This window comes from Phalaenopsis equestris, unplaced genomic scaffold (genome assembly GCF_001263595.1).
Source record: "Phalaenopsis equestris unplaced genomic scaffold, ASM126359v1 Scaffold000002, whole genome shotgun sequence".
NCBI classification, from domain to species: domain Eukaryota; kingdom Viridiplantae; phylum Streptophyta; class Magnoliopsida; order Asparagales; family Orchidaceae; genus Phalaenopsis; species Phalaenopsis equestris.
In genome coordinates this window covers 78,800,201-78,824,053 of record NW_018164444.1, presented here as the reverse complement: position 1 = coordinate 78,824,053, position 23,853 = coordinate 78,800,201, and the positions used below count along the sequence as shown (strand labels likewise).

At 39.3% G+C, this 23,853-nt stretch overlaps 1 protein-coding gene across 1 annotated transcript in view; it reads left to right on the top strand.

Moving 5' to 3' along the window:
* LOC110023833 (WD repeat-containing protein 48) overlaps positions 1-23,853 on the top strand; it is a 79,499-nt gene that overhangs the window by 51,570 nt on the left and 4,076 nt on the right. Inside the window, exons 16-17 of the mRNA XM_020723446.1 lie at positions 2,156-2,514; positions 11,095-11,188. Coding sequence (XP_020579105.1) covers positions 2,156-2,514; positions 11,095-11,188 — 453 coding nt within the window. The remainder of the gene's footprint in view (positions 1-2,155; positions 2,515-11,094; positions 11,189-23,853) is intronic.

Here is a 23,853-nt window from a genome sequence, read left to right as displayed (position 1 = left end):
AACAACCCACTAGGCTTCATATGCTTAGTCTTAATCGTCTTTCAAGTATGGCACATTGCGATAAACTCTGTTATGTTGTGCTTTAATCCTGACCACCAGAATAAGCCTTTAATCTCCTAATACATTTTATTACTTTATGTATGTATCGTATATTCGAGTAATGTGTCTCATGCATAATTTTTTTAATCAATCATTCACAGTAGAAATACAAATTCTATTCTTGTACTTCAACCTTTTTTTTCCATCGATCCCATATTTCTCCATCTGACTTGTATTCATTTGGTCTAATATTCTATGGAACTCGACATCCTGTTCTAATGCATCTTGTATTCTGTCCTTCAGAGTTGCTGATTTAACATCTGATTTAATAATGCAAAAATTTCATAATTTAGTACAACTAGTGATAACTTCAAATGCTCTTTATCTTAATTAATTCTTCTTTCCTTGTAATTACCCAGTTAGTACCACTGCTTGCTTTTTTTGCTCAACACATTTGCAACTATCTTTGCTTTCCCTCGGTACTAATGTATATGTAAATTATAATCTTTAATGAGAAATTTGACTTATTTTCAGCTCTTTCTGTCTAAAAATATATTCAAGTTTTGGTGATCTATGAATACTTCATATTTGTCTTTATGCAAACAATGCTTCCATATCTTTAATGCAAATAGAACTGCTGCTAACTTCAAGTCATGTGTCGAGTAATTTTTCTCATGACTCTTCAACTGTCACCCAATCAAGTCCTCTGAAAGGCAAAGTTAACATAGAGCCATTACAACATTTGTTAATATTCATTCTTTTTTAAGTGAAAAGATCTGGAATATAATTAGGAATCCCTGCCAGTTAATTTTTTTACTTCAGCTCCAATTCTGTGTTTACTAGAAGCTGACATTTTCAACCTTTGAAGTTTCTCTTGTTATCTAGCGGTATACAACTTGTTTACATCAAGGTAGTGGCCGAGTTATTATTATTATTGTTGTTGTTTGTTTTTTTGTTTTTTTTTTTTTTTTTGAGAGCGGAAGGACTTAATATGGGGTAGAACCATAGAGATAAAAGTTAGAAGGAGGTTGAGAAAATTAGACGTATGTAATGCTTCAAATGAAGGTGCAGGAGGTAGAGAGGAAGAAGGCGTGAAGAAATCTTAAGTGGGGTAATCTATCCTGAGTGGGAGTGTTAAAAGAAAAAGAGTTTTATTATTCTTCTTTGCCATCTCTTTTTTACTTTTTGAGCTCATCCACTGACCTATGGTACCAAATTAACCACCAATAGGGTAGTGGGATTGATGTTAATGTTTTTTTTATTTGTTATTATTTATTATTTTTTTATTTTATTTTTTTTAATTTTAGTTATTGTTTGTGGAATAATTTTGAATTAGGGAAGAAATGGGGAAATAAAAAAAGAAAGAGTATTGAGAAAATTTGACAAAATAATGCTTCAAAAGAAGGTTGCCAAGGTAGAGAAGCAGAAATTATGAAAAAGCCCTAGTAGAGATAATAAATCTCAAGAGTATTGCCAAATGGAATGAATTTGTTTATTCGTCTTCACCTATCAGTTACAAGGATTTGGCCACTATTTATAAAAATAGGCCCTATTGAACATGATTAAACTATCTTTAAACAAATATGAGGGCCACACTAACTAACAAATGAATTTAAACTTCTTATAATTATTTTAATGGAAAAAAAAAAAAAATGGCCACATGATACATTGGATAATATTAAAAATAAAACTCATGTCCGAGGAATAAGGTTAACTTTCACTGTATAAGTTTGTTACCATTTCATGCAAAGCTCTTTCTATACTTGAACTTGAATGTGTCACATTCTTATTGGGTACATATGGCTCACTGCTTTGTAGCATTTAAATACACAAAAGTAGACTAGTTTGGGAGCAGAAGCTGAACAGATAATATAAATGAAGTAATTAAATTGCTTGTTCATATGTCTCACAACAAATTATATTGTGCTTTCTCATGTGCTGTAGCTTTTTTTTACTCTCATTGTGTCCTTTTACGGTAACTTGCTTTAATTAGTATTTCTTGGGTCACTTTTACTATGATGGCATTTCTTATGCTCAAATTTTTTTTTAAAAGAATTATAACCTAGTTCTCTATGTAATGATATACATTTGGTATTCTATCCTTTTGAAGTTGCAGATTAATCTAGCTCAGGAGACTCTCCGTGGTTTGCTAGCTCACTGGATTACTAAAAGAAAGCAACGGTCTGGATCACAAGCCTTTAATGGTGATGGAATACCAGGGAGGGACATGCCTGGCAAAAACAGCTCACATTCAAGAATAGATGCTGATGATAGTGCAGAAAATCATCATCTTGTGCTCCCTGCATTCGAATTTTCTACTGTTTCTCCTCCTTCCATTATAACTGAGGACTCACAAGGGTGTTCTTGGCGGAAGAAGATTACGGAATTAGATGGTTCACTAGATGAGAAGGATATTCCCTGGTGGTGTTTAGACTGTGTGTTGAATGGACGTATAACTCCCAAAGACATTTTGAAGTATGTTCCCTTTCCTCATTCTTCATATCAAATCCATAGCTTCCTTTTTTCCCATACAAATAAAACATATTCTTGCACCTTTCAGGACAGGAATTTTCACAAGTCAAATCATCTTACATTTTCTGTCTCCCGTTCTCTTCTAAATTTATTCAGCATCACAGGGCTAGTCATTTTTTGAACCAGAGCTTAGCGAGCTTTCTGGCAATTGTGAATCCGGTTACTTGTGATTTTCAAAAATTTGGAAGGTTGACTTTTTACATTTGGATATTTATGGAACTCTTGAGTTTTTGAATTAGGATCAATATGTTCGATTCAAGTTCACACATAATGAGATCTGCTTTGCCTTTTATGTTTATTATTATATTCGAAATACTAGCTTTGATTTTTCACGGTTCTTACCGGTCAAAGTCAGCGGTCTTATATTTTCTTTGTTTAAGATATCTTTTCTGCTCCAATTTGAAAATGTTTGCTCATTTTTTAGTGGGGATTTTCCATGTTGCAAAATGGCATCTTGGATTCCTTCTCGTTTTTTCTTGCATATTTTTTTCGTTAGCACCATTAGGATTGAAGTCAACTGCCACAGAAAATGCACAAAAATTTTTTGAGTGTATAATTAAAATGATCCCTAGATTTTTTATAAGCATGTTCATGTTTATTCCCAAACTTCCACATGTTTAATTTTGTTTATCATCTTATCAAAATATTAACCAGTTTGGTTCTATTGTCAACATTGTCATTTGTTTGGATAAAAATTGGTATCGGGAAGTAATTTTTGAGGTCATTTTAAATTTTTTGGTGTCAAACACGTTACTATAAGCTGGCCTAAGTAGTTAGATTGATTCTAAAAAGTTTAAAATGTTCTAACGAAAAGTTTTACTCTATTCATTTCTATCTAAAGAAGTGACAAAGTTGATGGTAGAACTAAGGGTCCATTTGAGAATGAGGCAGAGCACCGTTCCACTGCCGAGAATGGCTACAGAATCCTTCTCCCTCGCCTTTGTGAGTTCCTTCGGTCGGAAATTATTTTTTCTTTCATTTTGGACGCGAGATATCCACTGTCTTGACCCTGCCGCCCCACCCGTGTGTTGTTTTGATAAAAAGCTAATAAAACGTTTTGTATTCAAACAATAATTTCTAATTAACCAATTGTAATTTTATAAACGAGCTTTCTCACTCGTGGGATTTAAACGAAGATTCTGGAGTTAACTTAAAATCCGTTAGGAAAGTAGGAAAGTAGATTTTATTACTCAAATAACAAAGGGGCTACAAACAAGACTCAAAACACAAAAGAAATACAACATAACACAAATCTCCGACTAAGGCTCGGTAGGACAGTCGATGGACAACGGTGGTGAGAGGGTCGAGATAATTAGTGGAAGGCTGGACATGGGCAGGTAGGGCTGGCGGCAGGGTAGCACGGTTGACATAAGAGCTGCTTGTGACTAGGCAGCAAGAGGGAGGATGGGTTGCGGTCAGAGCTTGGAGCAAGTACGGGAGTAGGGGGATGGCAGTTGGGTAGCTAGGGCGGCAGTAGAGTGCCTTGCAACTAGGTCAACAAGAGGGAGGATGAGTTGCAAATAGAACATGGAACAAATATAGGAGTTGGGGCTGGCGGCAAGGCAGCAATGCTGGCAGTAAAACTATGGTTAGGAAATAAGTGGTTGTGAGGGGGAATTATGGGAAGGACAATGGATAGGGGTGGTTGCTATTGGTAATCAGGGCGAAGGAAGGATCAACAACGGTAGGGGAATGGTGAGGATACATATCTCCGCAGGATTGAGCTACAACCAGAACACCCCTCGAAACCTTGAAGAGGATCACCACTTCATACGAGTTACAGCTGGAGTACCTTCTCGCATTTGGATACAACCCTAAACAAGAAAACAACCGCCGACAGTAAGCTGGACAGAAATATCCAAAGTAGAAACTAAATCCTAATACAAAAAACAATATATTTATAAAAAAGGATAACTAGGAGGGCGAAACCCTAATCTCAGTCGCGTTCGGTATAGCAAGCTCCCTACTGAATCGATTTGGGTCGGTTCAGAACACAACCTCCGCATCAATCACCCGGTGATGTGTGGCTTAGCTTGGCTGGACCGGCCTAATTAGTTCAGATGCGGTTTTGGTTCAACAGGAGGCTAGACCGGTTGACTATTTCAATGGGCAGGTCATGAACTTCATCTACTTCCCCCACACACTCCTACATCTAGACGTTGCCTTCTAGCAAGAGCTAGCCTTTCCAACCTCCAATCACCGGCTTGTTCCCACAAGAAAGCACCATCACCATTCCTCCTTAGCGTGACAGAGACGCCGCTTTTGCTTCTTTTCTCCTCTGCTGCTCGACAAAGACGTCCTTCCTCCTTCGCTGGGGGCTTCAGTTCTCCTCACACGCCCGTTTCTCATGTCCGCAAGACGGTGGCGCCGCCTCCTCCCTCGACATTAGCCTTCGTTCAGCTTCAGGGAAACCCTAACTCGTGTCTGTCGTCTCTCACACTCACCGTTCAACACTCTTGGTAAGTTCCTTCCCCATATGACATTTTATAGGGTGCATATACTTTTTCGACTTCCGACTCCCTCGCTTCATTTCCTCCCCCTTATGGTTGCTGGACTCCTTGTTTTTTCTCCTTCGACTCTTCGCTTCTTCTCCCAGATAATTGAATTCGGGCATTACAATCTGCCCAACTTACAAAAATTTCGTTCTCTATATTTGTAGACAAATCTCAAGTCATTTTCTCATTAAGCAGGTCAATATTAATTATTTATGAAATTAAGATTCATTCATTCAGATGAAAAGTATTCACTATAAGATAAAAACTCAATACAAGACGAGTCAATTATACTGCGGATAATAATACTAAAACAAGAAAATTTACTAGGAAAATAACTTTATAAGAAAACGCCAAACTCAGCAAACCTCATCACCATCTGCAACAGTAGGTTCTTCAGGCTCATAACGAGAGGCAATGTTCTCGAGGTCGAACAAGTTGTGTTGGTTGACCTTATCGGAACTGAAGCTATGGACTATCTTTTTCTGCCCACGTGCAGTCTTCTGTGAAGGAGCTCCACCTGATTTCTGATTTTCAATGCACTTTTGGCTAAGATATGACTATTATCTTAGTCATATCCGACAATACCAATAACAAGTGTTAAACCCATCAAACATTCATCTTTATGTTGTCTTCCACATTTACCATAAGTGATTACTTTATTCTGAGTCGTACCCCTGCTAACTCTACTTGAAATTTTCTTGGACTTCTTCCTATTGGAACCTTCTGAGTGATCTACGTGTTCTTCATCAACACTCTTCCACTTGTGCATCTCTTACGCTTCTGAGTATGCCGATAGTTGATCTTCACTCTTCTAGCTCGTTCTACTAATAACGAGTATTCATCGATCCCTAAAAGTACCGATGGCTGTCTAATCGATTTCTTTAATCCTGAAAGAAATTTGTAGCACTTTTCTTCTGCTGCAGCGATCAACTGTGTCGCATACCTCGACAGTGTAGTGAATTCTGCTTCGTACTGCATGATTCTCTTCTCTCATTGCCTCAACTTGACGAACCTGTTCTATATGTCTTTGAGCGAATAGGGGTGCAAACTATTTTTTGAATATTTCCACGAACTCTTCCCAACTGACCATCATGTTTGGTAGGTTCCCTAGCTTGTTCTAACGCTGCCCAAGCCAACACCTTTCAGCTTCTCCATCAAACACAAACGTAGCTAATGACACTCTTCTTTCATTCGGATAAGCTATACTATCTAATATCTTCTCTATCTGCATTTGCTAGTTCTTCGCTTCAATAAGGTCTTCAATTTCCTTGAAGAAATGTGGATGCATATCTTACAATATCTTCAATTTCTTATCCACATTGACTGTATCTCTTCCAATAGGCTGCGATATGGACTTTTGAATCAGCTGAGTCATCGCCACCATCATTTAGGTCAGGAAATTCACATTCTATTTTATAGTAGGTTGTACTTCATTTTCTATCTGATTCTCTTCTATAATTTCAGATGTATCACTATGTCTGAAATGTTATAATTATTAATTTGAGTTATCATATATTTTTAATTTTTATTAAAAATACTCTTATAATTATCTTATTGGCTATTTCAACCATATTCTATTTTGTTATCCTAAACATTTTCTGATACCAATTTTGTCACGACCCGGCTCAGGACTTAGAATTTAACCAAGACCGGAATAGATGATTGAATTGTGAGAATTAAGTTTTCGATATTCATTTACTATTTAACAAAGGAGAGAGCTACTAATCAATTTAAATTAAAATAATATATTTAAATTTACTTGGTTACTGGTTGTTCGCGTCTTTTATAAATATTTTTTTTTCTATCGCTCATCTTTTAATCACTTAATTAACATGAAAAGTTAGTTTACAAAAAAACAATGAGCTAAACATATTTATGAATGCTCATATTCCTTAACTATAATGATGCGAGGGAAAATAAACAATATGCATTCCAATTAAGCTTTTAATAAATCACTAAAAATATTTTAAATGTTATTTAATGAATCTTACTATATCAATAACATACGAATATCATTCTATCTCTGTACAATGGTCACAGGAGCATCTTATAAAAATTTTATCACTTAATGTACTTTACTATCAATATTTTTTATCATATACGTTGACAATTACCTTAGTATTCCCTTAGTAGTATCATCAAGGGGCGACTCCATCATAACCAAGTATGCATATACAAACATACTCTAAAAATATTATTTTTTCAATAATAATTATTTCTCTCATTTGCGTAATATTAATATTTTTGTACAAGATATAATGATAACTTAAATAAAACTGAGCACATAAGTCATTCTTACAATATGAACAAAATTTAATAGAACCATAAATCATGTGTATGCAGTACTATAACAATAATAATAAATGTCTTTGGTCGAGAATAAACAAAATATTATTATATTAAAAAAATATGAGTACTATGCTTGATATCAATTAATTTATTATTTGATTTGTCCTGATGTTGAAAAATTGAAAACCTAACATATTATAAAATTTAATTAATTTATTATTTTACTAAACTATTAACTTTACATTGTTTAATTATTAAATTTAATTATTTTATTTTATGTAATCATAATTATTTATATGTATATGTATTCCAATTATAAAATTCTTATTAAATATTAATTTTACTAAATTTCACCTCTAATATAACCTCGGTCGAAAGAAAAATCTTTTTCCCCACACGCTCTGCTCTTCTTCCCTGCACACGAGGGCTTGGCTTCGACTCCCTCCCTCAAGAAAGCATGAACCCGTCGCCACTTCCTCAACATGACAGAGATGCCGCTGATGCTGCTTTTCTCTTCCTTCGCTGCTCGACAAAGAAGCCCTTCCTCCTTCCCCGGCTGCTTCGGTTCTCCTCACATGCCTGGTTCCTCTCTTTGTCGCCTCTTCCCCCTTGGGAACCGACACAGCTATTATGATTGCTTCTTCTCCTTCGACTACAAAGAAATCCTAACTCACGTCTGTCATCTCTTGCACTCTCCGTTCAACACTTCTGATAAGTTCCTGCCTCCCCCATACAACATTTTATAGGGTGAATTTACCTTTTGGCTTTCTACTCCCTCTCTCTCCTTTCCTCCTTCGGTTGCTTGACTCCTCGTTTCTTCTCCTTCAACTCTTCATTTCCTTTTCCGACTACTGAAATTGGGCGTTACAGAACTCTTCCACTGATAGATCTCTGCTGCAGGTGAGGGGGTGTCGAAAACATATTCTGGCTGTAGTGAGGAGGCCTTTTTTTTTGCATCACTTTTTTATCTTCTCCCAATTGGTAATCTTGTCACTGTTTTCTCTCTTCCTCTACCTCTGTAAGTTTCCCACCACAAGGAGGTGCTTTTCCTCAATTTGATGATGGTTTTACCTTCTTATCTTTTAGCATGTTTTGTACTCGAAGATTCTCTCAACTCACTGTAGCCATTCGATGAAGTCGTCGGGATCCATACCTTCATTGAACTATGGTAGATCCACCTTTATTCCAAAGCATGTGTCCTTCATATGTGGCCTTCTCTCTCGGCCTTCTCTGATGTTGAATTGCAAAGCGTAGTGACCTGTCCTTTTCGTCAATGTAATCCTCCTTACGGAAGAGGTTGAAATTCTGGTCTCTTTCACCTCTTCAACTTTCCTTGTCACCATCAATAAGTTCCTCCTGTGTTTCATTCTTAATGTTCATATGCCTCCATTGAAGTCTCCAGATCTCTTGTTGTATCTCTTTTCGGGTAGGCTCGTACATGTATCTCTTTGGTGACATGACTAGGGTTTAAGGATGTGAGGTGAAAAAGAGTATATGAGACTAATTGAAGCTTTAGGAAAATTAATTTTGGGGTTGTTTATTTTGAAAATCAACAATGAGAAAGTATGGTTAGGTCAAAATTTGTCTATGGTTTGGGAATAGGAAAGACTGCTTTTTTGTTTTGGAGGTGGCTTGGGTTGTAATGGATACTAGGAAACTCTACGATAAGACTAGGGTTAGGCTTGTTCTAACACCAAATTATACTGAAGTTAACCCAGAATCTAATAGCAAAGCATATATTATTACTTACACAACAATGGGGTTACAATCATGACTCAAAATATGAAGAAAAATACAAAACAACATGAATCTCTGACCAGGGCTAGGCAGAACGAGATGTGTACAGTAATGGTGAGAGAGTCGGGATAATTGGTGGCAGGCTAGACTTGGGCTGGTGGGGTTGGCAACAGGGTCGCAAGGCTGGTAGGAGAGTAGCTTGCGGCTAGGGCAGCGGGAGCGAGGATGGGTTGTGGTTGGAACAGGGAGCAGGTACTAGAGTTGGGGGAAGGAGACAGGGTGGCAAGGCTGGCAGTAGAGCAGCTTGCGGCTAGATCAACAAGAGCGAGCAGGTATGGGAGTTGGGGCTGGCGCCACGATGGCAACGCTGGCAGTAGAACTATAGTTTGGAAAGACATGGTTTGGAAGGGGAATTACCGAAAGGGCAGCGACCAGGGGCTGCTGCTGCACGTAAGCAACAAGGGAAGGATCAACAAGGGAAGGATCGATAGCTGTAGAGTAAGGGAAAGGGTAAGGATAAGTATCCTTTCGTGATTGAACTACAGTTAAAGCACCCCTCGAATCCATGGAGAAGATCACCACCTTTGACGAATTACAGCCAAAGCACCTCACTTTCGGATACAACCCTAGACTGGAAAGGAGCTGCCCTTGACAAGTTTGACAGAAATCTCCAAAGCAAAAACTAAACCTTAACACAGAAAACTACATATTTATAATAAAGGATAACACACACAAAGAGAGAGAGAGAGAGAGAGAGAGAGAGAGAGAGAGAGAGAGAGAGAGAGAGAGAGAGAGAGAGAGAGAGAGAGAGAGAGAGAGAGAGAGAGAGAGAGAGAGAGAGAGAGAGTACCCCTCCCCTTGGACGGCAGCCCCTCCCCTTGGGCGGCAGCCCCAACCCTAAGCTTGATTGGGTTCAGGCCCCCAGCCCCATGTCAAATGGGATTTTTCAAATGATAAAGCCCCCTCAAATGCACCCTAAATAGTTTTAAATCTTGCGAGTTTGAGGATTAAACTGAATATACGAAAACTTGGAATAAAATGGATTCACCAAAAAGGTCCAGAAATACATTGGAGGTGAAGTACAGAAAATTTCTTTTCTGTTCCTTGCTTCGCCTTCCCCTTTCTCACCCCTATTGTTCCATGTAAGTATTGTGGCCTGATATAGTTTTTATCCTCGCTCAATTTTCTCTCTTTTTTTTTTGGCTGCATCTTTTAAACATAAATAGCGTGGTTTTTAATGCTGCCACTGCTGTACTGTTATGATTCATTACATGCACTTGTTATTTAGACATACAGGCAAACCCATCGGAATTGATTTTGCTGGAAAAAATGCTGAAAATTTCAACCAAGTAATTGCTTAGCGATTTCTTCTTCAAGTCATCAATGCGGAGCTTATTAATTTGTTTTGCAACATAGGAATCCACTAGGAGCAATGAATCGGATCATTTGTCCAGCACTTATGCATGATTGTGTATTTGTTTTCTTTAACAAATTTATTGTGGATGGAGTCATTAATCTTGCTTTTGAACAATTATCTTGTCACAAATGTTTTCATTGATTGTGTTTGATGGGAGACTGATTAGTTATAATATTGAAGATTTGAAATGCCTAGCCTATATTTTGTTTGGTTGTTTTTACCCAACTTGATCAGCATATTACTGATATGAAATGAATGAAAATCATATTAAAAACCTTTAGCACGCTAAATCTGTTCTTGTTATTTGTTAGATATTTACACTTAAACCCTACACCGAATATTAAATCCATCTGGATTCTCCTTAAGTGTTCTCCTTCGTTAAACTACAAATTTAAATAATGTTTATTGATATTATTTATTTCATAGATTTTGCTTTTAGATTGCAAGAAGAATTATTTGGTTCCGAAGCTGAAATTTGGCATGAATGATTTCTCATTGTACTTGCTGCAGATGCAGAATTGATGCTTTTTGTTGCTCAAACTACGTTGATTATATACTTATGCCTTTTTATTCTGTTTTATATAGGTGCAGTTTTTACTTGCATCCTTGTGAAGGCTCCAACATCCAAGTCCTTACACAAGGCAAATTGAGTGCACCAAGGATATTGCGCGTACACAAAGTAAGCAGTGAGTTGTTGTACATGTATTTTAAGTGCCTACATTAGCTCGCAAACAGAATTGTGTGATCAAATTTATTACCCATTATATGCTTATTCTTCTTTGGAGTTAAAGAAGCTTGGTTTTTTGTAGTGATTCTGTTTTGCATTAATTGGAGCTTTGGGACTATTGTTTATCTTGTTTCATATTTCTTTTTAGTTTTAAACAATGAAATTTTATTAGAAATCCATGAAAATTTTACAAAATGAAATAATTGCTTTGCAAAAAGCAAAATAAACAAAATACATTGGATTAATATATTATGCATGCTAAGAGAGTATTATCTATTTAAATGGAGAGTGGCAAATACTTGCTTAGTCAAGATTACAAAGTCATCGGGAGAGCTATTGCATTTAGTTTGAATCTAATTAGTCTGGGAGAATGAAAAATTTTTGTCATTGGACGCCTCTTCAAGAAATAAGTTGAAGCCTTAAATCTACTAAATCAGGTAAAACTTATTGTAGAATATTAAAACTCAAGTAAGCTTGAATCATCAACCTCAACATCAAAATTTTTTTGGATATCATTTGGGGACGGAGTTGAAACATCAACATGTATGACAATCAAATCTGCTGATAATCGATATGGGAGAGTAGGGAGATGCTGATTTCAAATAAACCTACTAGGGAAGGTGCACGCTTAAAAGAAGTTAGTGTTGGTTGTAATGCATGACAACATTCTAGGCAGGAAAGTGAACAACTTTTACCAAGTCTGTAGGCTCAGTCTGAACATTTATATTTACTACAATTAAAACTTGCTTGTCGTTACCATGATTAATAGAGCAATTTTAATTAATTGGTTCCCTAAAGGATAAATTTCTTAATTTTAAATGAGCCTTGGCGCGACATCATATTTATGATCAAATGTTTTGCATGGATGACAATAGAAGGCTAACTCTCAAATTTCACTTTTTGACAATATCATTTTTTAACTTGCCACTCAATCTCTCTAGCAAAAGAATCTGAAATGTGTAATTTAACAACAACAAAGAATCGATAGTATGGTGCGTCTGGCAATAGTAGAAACTTGTATATGTTTGCCTTGTATTAATGCTAAATGGCTTAATGATTGTTTGATGAGATAGAGACAACGAGGAGGGAAGACAACCGAAATTGTGGTAATGAGGTGCCTTAGAGGTGTTAAAGGATGAAGGCCACTTCAGCATACTAATCAGGAGACTCATTCCTACAATAGGAATTTGTGATGAATGACAAGACAAAGCACTTTAATAATTTGATTTCAAAGGTAGTTGTTAAGCACATGGAGATTGAGAAGTGCAATAGTGAAATCACCTGTCAGGTGTAAATCAAACATGAAAGCACTAATAATCTTAGGCGACCATAGCAATATTTACCAACCAAAGTGTGGGAAGATGGTGTTGTCATATAAAAAATTTGATCCTTAGTACTAATGGGTGACTTATAACGACTTGAGCCATGTTGAAGCATTAAAGGAAATATTTGGCATATGGATTTGGTTGTGAGAAACCTTTGAATAAAAACAAACTTCAGGAGGAAAAATTACGTGCCTTCTTTCTTTATTCACACATAAGGTACAGTTATAGACAATTGAATATCCTAATTTACAAACTTTACTAATATATCTAATCCTAAATATGTAAGGAAGATAATTCTTAAATAAAAAAAAAGGAAGAGAATAAAAAACAAATCAATGAAATTTTAAAGCTGTCTTCCAATTAAATTATCCAGGATTCATGTCGGTGGCTGGCTGGTCTCACCTTCTTGAATTTTCACTCTCCCCCTCAAACTGGGTGATACCAAAGTTAAACTACAATAGGATAAGTAAATATTATCATTAAAAGTAAACTGCTAGTTACAATTAACACACTTGAAAGAGGAAGTAACAACAGACACGATACAAATAATCAAACTCGGGTGGGATCATAGGGTGGTGGAGGTGATCGACGAAGGTTTGTAAGGTGGCGGTAAGGTGGGAGCGCGGAGGAAGTGGGCAGATATGACAATAGATCAAGTCCTTGCTGTCCAGGGCGGCAGCATGGTGGAATTTGGTTCCCGAGGGCTGCAACGACAGATATGTGGCAGGGAGGTCGTGCAGGAGGGCTGGGACAACAGTTAGGTGTCAGTGACGTGGTCTGGGATGACTAGGATAACATCAGGTGAGAAGGGGAGAGGTTTTATGGTGGCTGGAACAACGATGGCAGCAAGCGCCCGTGCTGGTATGCAAAAATTGTAGGTTGAATATGTCGGCAAATTCCTGGCAGTTGTAGCAGGTAACGTCTGTGGGGAGGAAGCAGAAGAGGAATAGGGAAGATAAACATCACCTCAGGAGAGGGATGCAATCGAAGCACCACCTAAACCCGAATGACAATGACTGTTGTGAACAAACACACTCCAAAAGAAAACCTCAAAAAAAGGAATCATATAAATAAGCCCTAGATACGTAGGATTGGTTTCCCTTATGGAAATGAGATGCCAAACCAATGTGGGAGAGCTGGTCGGGATTGGCTCCTGCTGTTTTTTACTCTCCCATCACTGTAGCACTACTATAGTTGGGATTGCAGAACTGTTGTGTAGCTCCCGAGTCTGTCTCCCGAGTTGGGGGAGCTTCGACATCATATATTGAAGCTTCTATCTCCTTATAGTAGTCTTGTGGACCTCGTTGAATGTACCAACAATGTTAGAGGCACTTGGTAAGTTAATCATGTAGGCGCTATCATTTTAAAACACATCTTGATAAAATAAATATCCATCTATCTTTGACACAACTTGAGCTGGAGCTATATAATAATATAATTTCTCACGAGCTCAATCACAAGCAAGTAAATATATAATTTGCTTCTCCCACTCCTACTCGGCTGGATGTATCTTATAAATAAGATCGTCGGGAGGAATCATGTCTGAAATTTTAGGTAAATTTTTGTGCGGTTTGATTGTTGAATGTGAACAAAAGAGAAAACCAAATATTTTTAGATGAAGATTATATTGCAAGGGCTCTAACATGAGCACATTTTTCCATCAAAATATGGAGAGGAGCTTTGAATTCAAGTACCCTGCCTGACATTTTGTTAACGAGGTAGGTGAAATGAGCACAATACCTCAAAATTTTTTTAGGATATTGTGAGAAAATATTATAGACCAAGATACTTCAAGGAGATGTCTAATCTTTATCTCAACTATCTCATTTTATTGTGGAGTGTCAATACATGAACTCACATGGATGATATCATTCTTTACAAGAAATGGACCAAGGATCGAGTTGACATATTTATTTGCATTATCAGTTTTTAGAATCTGAATTTTGTGTTGGAACTGAGTGTAAATCATGTCAATGAAGGACTGAATTTCATAAATCATGTCATGGACTGGAGAGTGAAAAATGATTTCACTTAAAGGTATAAACGCCCAGACGACATACAAATTTGGCTGATGACACCCGAGAGCTTGGATTTGGTGGAGGAAACCACCTGCAGCTAAGAAGCACAGGGAAGTAGTGCCCTCATGAAGTAGTAGCGTCTCCACGAGATCCATCAAAGCGCCAGCAGAAACTGACTACTGTAGGTAGAGACTCCGACGGAGGAAGAGGAGCTAGGATTTGTTTCAAAGCTCTGATACCACAAATAAAAACAAATTTTGGGAGGAATAATTACTTGCCTTCTTTCATTATTCAGACATAAGATGCATATATTGGCAATTTCATCTCCTAATTTACAGACTTTCCTAATATATCTAGGCTTAACTTTGGAAAAGAGATAATTCTGAAAGAAAATAAAAGAAACATAACTAGGAAGAGAGTTAAAACAAATCAAGGAGTTTATAAAGTTGTCTTCCAATTCAATGCTCCAGGATCCTTGTAGATTACTGGCCGATCCCACCTACCTGAATTTCCGCAACCTTTCCCTATATTATTAATGAAAAAAAAGGGGTGCAATATGCTTGATAGGAGGTGCAACTGCAACATGATTAAACCGAATTCATGGGACTGATGGAACATCAGAATCTGCATGAACAAAGTACTAGGAGCAACCATGGAATTCCGACATTATCCATAGTAAGATTGAGGAAAATTAAAATTAGCAACACAAGATAACACAAGGTGAGTGCAAAGCTAATATATCAACCTTTGAAAATAGGATATCAAGAGATGAATGACCGAGAGGAGTTTGTAGAGGAGAAGCTCTCTTAATTTACAAACTTTCCTAATAGATCTAATCTTAAATTTAGAATGGAGATAATTCTGAAAGAAAATAAAAGAAACATAAATAGGAAGAGAATACAAACAAATAAAGGAGTTTGCAAAAGTTTTCTTCCACCTTCCTAAATTTCCACACCTTCACCCAGATTATTAATGAAAGGAAAAGGGTTGCAATAACCTTGATAGGAGGTGCAACTGCAACATGATTAAGCCCGAATTGAAGGGACTGATGGAACATCAATATCTTCATGAACAAAGTACTAGGACCAACCATGGAGATGCCAACATCAATCATAGTAAGATTGAGGAAAACTAAAATTAGCAACACAAGATAACACAAGGTGAGGACAAAGCTAATATATCGACCTTTGAAAATAGGATAATAAGAGATGAATGAAAGAGAGGAGTTTGTAGAGGACAACCATGAGGTGAATGTTTGAAATCGTGGCAACAAGCATTGATAAACGACTGAAAGAGCCAAGAGGAATCCTAGGGAACAACATGGGCGCTACTCTCTACATTAGAAGGCTAGGGAGTTGGAGACAGGCTGCCATCAAGTCATTATGCTGTGAAGTGGGTGCATGGATTACTTTGTGAGGGTTGCAACAAGAGACAAAGAATGATGAGGAAGCCATGAGTTATAACTTGGAACAATCACGGGTTCGATTGCTAGGGATGCAAGCCTTGTTTGGTGACTGAAGAGAGTGAGGATGGTGAGTCCAAGTGAACGAGCAATAGCATGCAGATGGAATCGTGGGCATGGTCGCATGAAACAAGCAAAAATTGTGTGTGGATTGTGAGAATGTAAGCCTTGTTGGTTGTACTTTTAATCCATGCATTACACAAAAATACTCTTGACTATGGGCGGCAACCATGGCCCCTACCCTGGGTTGGCCGGAACCTTCCCCTCCCTCCTCTTTTCCTTCTTCTCCCTTCCTCTTCTTCCCTTTCTTTCATTTTCCTATTTTCTTTTCTAGACCTTCTCCTAATTTAAAGCCTTTCCTAAAAGTTTAAATCCTTATTTTAATCTTCTTTCCTAAGTTAAAACCCTTCCTAAAAATATGAAATATGATTTTATTTCTTTCCCTGTTTTAAAAGTCTTGTCTAAATTCTGAAATCTGATATTATTCCTTTCCTATTTTCATGTTTCCTAGAATTGAGTCAAGTCTTTTATAAATAGGAGTTCTTGTGTCTGGGGTAGGAGTCTTGGTTTTGAAAGCTGAATTCAGTTTGTCGGAATATTTTCCCTTTCGAGGGCTGTATCCGACGACGAGTAAGGTGCTTCGGTTGTAAACCCGTATGAGGTTGTGTTTATCTTCCCGATCCCAACTCCGATATGCAGTCCTGCAGCCCGCTGACATTCCAGCAAAGCTGGCAACTTCACCATCGGCCCGCCGAAACCTTCTGTTCCCTCTGCTTCTTGCCAAGTTCCTGCAGGGAAGCTGCAGGATTGCAGCCGTTCAGTTGCTGTCCAGATCAGCGCCGATCCCCATGCAGCTCCACTGCAGGCAGCCGCAGCCTTCTGCTGCCCATATAGTCGCCCAGCTGGCCATTCCTGTCTCCCTGCTCTCTGCCGCCTCATCCCCAGCAGGTCTCAGTCTCCTTGAAGTCCTCCCAGCACCTCCCAACGCCGCAGTGCGCCCTCACCTGCAGTTCACAGCTTCTGCCGCCTCCCTCACAACAGCTAGCAGTCCTCAACGGGCCTTCCCTGCGCCCCAACTGCTGCCCCAGTCTTCCTGCAGTCCTCCGCTGCCCATGCATGTGCTCCTCGGCTTTGGTTGCCATATGCTCCTCTGTTCCTTCGCTTTGACCGCCTTTCCCTGCCATCTCCGGAATGCGTTCTTTAACGACTTTCCCTTCTTCCTCCTGCTGCAGTTCAACGCCTTGAAGAGCCCTGATTTACTTTCATCCAACATCGCTCCGGACGACTAAGTGTAATTGGTTCATTTGGTTTGGCTTATGAAATCACAATTCAATTTTGGTTCTAAACTAAGGGTTGTTTGGATTTTTGGTTATTGTTTGATTTTTGAGGAAAAAAAATTGATTAAAACAAAAAAATCTGCTTATATTACGATTAAATTAAATCTTTTTACAAACTGCAACCAATCTGTCAAAGAGTCAAACCTATTTTATCGAATGTACACAGAGCTTCATGAGCTTTTCAAAATTTGGTTAAATCAAAATCAAACTGAATAAGCTGAATTATGTTTCTGTTCAATTTGGTTCGATTGACATCTTCTTTGATCATATCACTTTTATTTGTTATATAAATTGGCTTAATACATTTAACAAATTTGTCAACCGATCCAATCAAATCGATGGATTGCGCACCCATAGCAAGAGTAGCGAGCCGCCACCTATAATGTGTTGGCAAGTTGAGCTAGATGAGCAAATGGAGTGCTTTTATGGATTGCTGTGACAGTGAGCCATTGGTTGGAGTGCAAACCCGCGTCAAGCCAATGAAAAATAATTTTCTTCTACCTTTTCTTCCTAAAACCAAAGATGGAAGAGCAGGTAGGGATATTTTAATTTCATCTTGGTTTTATTTTATTTTTTAATACATTTTTTAAGAAGATAATGACATGGTACAACTAATGCAATTATCAGGAATTTTTAGAATGAAAAAAATCAAATACAGAAAGCATGCAACTAAATGGACAAGCATCTAGCAGCTTAGTAAAACAACAAAAGAGAATATTGTTTATTTGGATTATGATACCGGAATTAATCAAACCATATTAACGAAAAGTAAATATTATTAAGCAAAACAACAAGCGATACAATCAAGACTCAGAATAGAAATGAAGGCTAACAAATATCAAGATCCAACTAGGGCCAGGGAGGGGCATCAATGGGTAGAGGTGGTGGCTTTGTAGTAGGCAGTGGCTTAACGTAGGGTTGGAGGTGGATAGGTCGAGCAGGAGAGATTGGGTGGGTGGTGGTTGGAAGCAGGGGAAGGATTAGGGGTTCTCGGGTGGCTAATGAACGACATGGGAAGAGGGAGGCTGCAGGGAGAGTGGTGGCTCGAATAGGAGACGTGGGGAATAGTAGGCAAGGCTAGCGGCTAGGAAGAAGGTGGTGAGAAGTTAAACGGGTAGATACTGGAAGAGGAAAAGTAGGGAACAACAGATTGACAACTGGATGCTAGAAGAGAAAAGCGGGGAAAAACTGGCCAGTTGCTGGAGCAGTTGTTGGCTTGCGACTGGGAGCCGGTTGGGATGAGTGTGGGAGGGGAACTGAAGGGGATAGTTTCTACCTCGGAGCAGAAGCTTGAGCACCTCTTGTACTCTGATACAAGCAAAACAAAGGGAAGGAACCTATAAAAAGAAATTTGAAACAAAATCATAGCATAATCATAGGATCAACAAACACACATATTAATAGGGGATAGATAGGTGGGAAAACAAAAAAGAGGATTGGGTGGGAAGTATGGGAGGCAATTCCCGCCCCTTCTAAGGGCCGGCCAGTCCAACCTTCTGCTGGACCGAGACCCTGTTTTGTTGAATCTCTGGTCGGTCCAGTGTCAGTCTCCCGGGATTTAGGCAGCTTTGACTTCATCTATCAAAGATTTTGGATCTTCGTAATACAAGTTCAGTTCCGTGACATTGAACGTGGTTGAAACATTTCATTCCCTTGACATATCGATTTTATAAGCATTATCATTCAGCTTCAGATGTATTTGGAAAAGTCCGTCTGCTCTGGGCTTTAGTTTTCTGAATGCTACTAATGGGAATATCTTTCTTTAGCCGAATCATATTAAGTCTCCTTCTTTAATGGTCATCTTTTTTTTTGTCTTGTTCGCTATGCATGGTACTTGCGATTTTGCGTAATGATCCCTTTTTCGACTTACTCTTGGAGTTTCTGAATCTCGTGCACCCGTTCCTCTGCATTCTCACTAATCTCTAGCATCAGCAGGAGAGTGTGACCTCTGGTCTGGCTTACTGATATGTTGCACGCAAACTCGACCTGATCGAGAATCAAGTCTCATTGCTTGATATTCTTCCTAACGATGCTTCTTTGTAGGTTTCCTAGGCTTTTATTTACTACCTACATTTGGCTGTCTGTGTGAGGGTTTTATTTGGAACAAAATTAAATCTTCATTCCAAATTTTGCTCAGAGTCTTCCAGAAGTGGCTCATAAACTTATCTTTCCTGTCTGAAGTGATGGTCTTGGGTATCACATGCAGTCTCACAATTTCTCTGAAGTACAAGTTGGCGACATGCAAGACATCCAATTTTCAGTGACATGGTACGAAATTGGCCATCTTCGAGAATCGATCCGCTACAACCATGACTAAATCCTAGTTATGTTGCATCCTTAGAAGTCCCACCACAAAGTTCATGTTAATGCTTACCCATGATTCCTCTGGTACTTGTAATGGGGTGTCTAACCCTGCATTCTGCCCCCGAGTTTTTGCCATATAACAAATCCTTCCTTGCCCGGCTTGCCGCTCTACATCTCTCACAAGTCGGGGCCAAAAGAAGTGTTCTCTCACGAGTGCAGAGTTGTTCTTTCCAAATGCCTTGCGACTCCTTCATTGTGGCTCTCCTGAACGATGGGTTGCCTCAGCAAACAACCAGGAATGCACAATTTACTCTGGTAGAACAAGTAACCATAAGCTTTGTAGTACATCCCAGTGGGCGTCTCCTGATACTGCCCTTAGATTTTCCCGAAATTCTTGTTCATCTCATAAAGCTCCTTTACTACCTCAAAGCACGATGCGAGCCTACGTCGCAGTAATCAACAAGTTTTGGTGGCTCAACACATCTACTACACAGTTTTGAGTCTTTGTTTTGTGCTCAAGTACGAATTGAAACAACGACAAGAACTCCATCAAAGTTGCAATTCAACCCTTCAATTTTCTTTGTTGTTCAAGAATTTCAGTGCCTCGTGATCTGTGCACAACTTTAACTTATCAGCAGGCGATGGCTCCAATACTCAAACTCTCACAATAGCATAAAACTCCTTGTCGTATGTCGAGCATTTTCTCCTGGAATCATTCAGCTTCCCACTGAAAAAGCGATGGGGGAGGCCTCTTTGGCTTAGCACTGCTCCTATTTCCATGTCAGATGCATCACGCTCTACTTTGAATAGTTGGTTGAAATATGGTAAAGCCAAGACAGTGGTCTGGGTCACCTTCTCCTTGAGTGCATTTAAACTATTATGTGCCCTCTGTCCATTGGAATTTGTCTTCCTTCAAAATATTTGTCAGAAGGGGGCGGTGATGGTACCGAAGCTCCTGATGAGTCGCCTGTAAAACAACGCTAGTCCCAGAAACTCTCAACTTTGTAAACGACTACGGTGCAGTCCAACTCACAATGGTATTGATTTTTGTCGGATTCATTGAATGCTTGCACTAGACACGACTGGTTCTACTTTGAATGGGCATATAGTTTCTCTGCTCTCAATACCTCGAACATTTTTGTCAGGTGCTGTTAGTGTTCCTTCTCAAATTGGTTGCACACCAGAATGTCGTCAAAGTGGACCACCATAAATTTTCTAATGTCAGCTTAGAAAACCGGATTCATGAACCTCATAGAAGAGTTGAGCATGTTTGACAAGCGGAAGGGCATAACTGTCTACTCATTTAAACCATCCTATGTCTTGAACACGGTCTTCCACTCGTCTTATGGCCTTATCCGGGTCTGGTGATGCCCACTGCGTAAGTCGATTTTGGAAAAGATGGTAGCTCTTTGTTAACTAGTCCAAGAGATCATTCAGGCGAGGTCTTTTTGATGGCTCTGTTGTCAATGCACATCCTCCACAAATTGCCCTTCTTGGTTACTGTTAGGGAGGGGATAACACACAAACTGGTACTCTCTCCAACCAACCCTCTCTCGATGAGATCACTTACTTGTCACTGTAACTCCTCGTACGCCATATGCCTCACTCTGTAGGCAAACCGATTCTGTAATACGTATCCTGGTATGAGATTTATGGCGTGTTGAACGTCCTTCAGTGGCATAAACATCTCAAGGATGACTGTCAATCATCACATCCTGAAAGTTCTGTTGTAGTGGTTGTAGGGGTATTGGTAGCTCACTCTCCTCTTCAGTTCTCTCTAGTATGACTAATGTCAGTGCCACTGGAGCATCACAAACTAACTGTATGAAGGTGACCCTCTGAAGTAATGCCTCCTCTGTCTCCTACACCTCCCGCATTCTTAACAGGTAACAACTCGATGTTTTTTTCGATTTTTTTTTTAAATAGTAAGTTATCTTGAAGCCATCCTGCTTGGTCTTGCGGTCGAACTGTTAAGGCCTCCCAAACTGAATAGGCATGCATTCATCGGAATTTTGTGACATCACACTTGCTCCTGCTACTGATCCCCAATTGAAAATTCGACCAAGCTTTGTTGATCTACGCGTATCTCACTTCCTTTCTTCAGTCAGATAAGGGAATAGGACTGAGGATGTTTCTGCATGGCCAATCCTAATTTCTTAACTACCAGCGTGGACACCACATTTTCATAACTTTCAATATCAATGATCAACCTACAAACCTTGTCTTCATCACAAACTTGTGCTAAAGATACTATGCCTCAATCATGATTGATCTTGCTCTGGCTCTAACTGCAAAACTCTCCACATGATTAACAACTCTCACTCGTCACCCTAAAGCTAGAGTTTTTCATTTGGACTGTCCTTTGACTCCACGTCCACCTCCTCGACGATGCCGTGATCTGTGAATGTGACAACACGACTCGTGAGATACTAAAACACCTTTTGGCAGGAATTTTACTGAAAGGCAACCATTTTCTTGTTTCTTTCCACTTTGATTTATCTTGTCACGACCTTGTCTTGTCTTGCCACCTCCTCCCACAGTAGCCTTGTCAGTCGTGGACACTGTAGGTGACTGCCTGACTGAAGGCTGCTTTCTGAATGAAGATTGTTGTTTACTCTGTTTTTGTTGTTTCCACCTTCAATACTAAAGATTGAATTCCCCCATCGACGAGTATGGATGTAACTGCACTATATTGCTATAGCAGGTTTCAGGCTCTCTCAGGTATCAGGTTGTAGTGTGTTTCTCTGGCTCGACCAGCTCACACTTCATCAGCAACTAATCAAATTGTGTTGTGAACTCTACTAAAAGGTCTTTCAATTGCAAGTGGTGGTCTTAGAAATATGTCCTTGTTGTAATGAGGCAGAAGATATTTCCTCTGCATTTTTTCCTTCATCTTTTCACACGTTGTAATCTCTATAGATTTTTACACCACAAAGAGGCTCTCTTTTTCAACTTGATAGTTGTTAATTTCATCCACTTGTTCTATGGCTCATCCTTATATTTGAAGATTCACTCAATTAATTGCAGACAATCAATAAATTCATCTTGATTCATTGCTCTATTAAACTCTGGTAGATCCATTTTGTTCAAGTCCCTGTGCTCTCCATATGCGGGCTTTCCTCTAAGGTTCCTCTGATATTGAATTCCAATGTTCAAGTCCCTGTGCTCTCCATATGCAGGCTTTCCTCTAAGGTTCCTCTGATATTGAATTCCAAAGCGGCGTGACATGTATTCCTAGTCACTAATGTCTTCTATGTGGAACGGATTAGATCCTTGTCTTCATCACCTGTTCAACTTTTAGATCACAGACGAGGGGAATCTCCCTCAGGGTTCCATCATCAAGCTTTGCGCGCTTCTGCTGAAGCCAAAAATCTCCCTCTATATCTTGCCCCGGGTAGGTTTCAACATGCATCTGTATGGTGGCATGATTAAAGTTTGGGTTTGGAAGGGGTAGTTGAGTATAGGAAAGAGAAAAAATTTTGTTGGATGGTTAAGGCGGATGACAGAAATGAAAACACAACAAACATCAAGATATTGCTAGGTATGGGGAGGGGCATCCGGGGGCAGAGGTGGCTGCTTGGAAGTAGGCGGTGGCGTTTGATAGGGTGGTGTTTGATAGGGTTGGAGGTGGATAAGTCGAGCATTAAAAAGTTTGGATGGCTTGTGGCCGGAATCATGGGAAGGGTTGGGGGGGCTCTTGGGTGGCTGATGAAGGGCGTGGGAAGAGTGTGGCTGCAGGGAGAGTGGTGGCTGGAATAAGAGATGCGGGGAAAGGTGGTGGGGAAGAAAGTTGGTGGCCGGATATTTGAAGAGGAAGGGGGTGGGGGAACAGCAGGCTGACAGCTAGATGCTGGAAGAGGAAAGTCGTGCGGGTCGGCGGCTGGAGAAGTTACTGGCCGGCATCTGGGAGCAGGTAGGGATGAGTGCTGGAAGGGAATCGAAGGGGATAGTCACCACCTTGGAGCAGGATATAGCCAAAGCACGACCTGTTCTCGGATATAGCCCTAGCAAGTGAAAGAAGCATATAGACAGAAATCTGAAAGAAAACGAAAAATAATCCTAGACTCGGCAAACCGACATATTAATAGAGGATAGATAGCCGCGAAAACAAAAAAACACGAGGGGGGGGGGGGGGGGGGGGGGGATGCGCCCCCCTAGGGGGGGGGTGGGG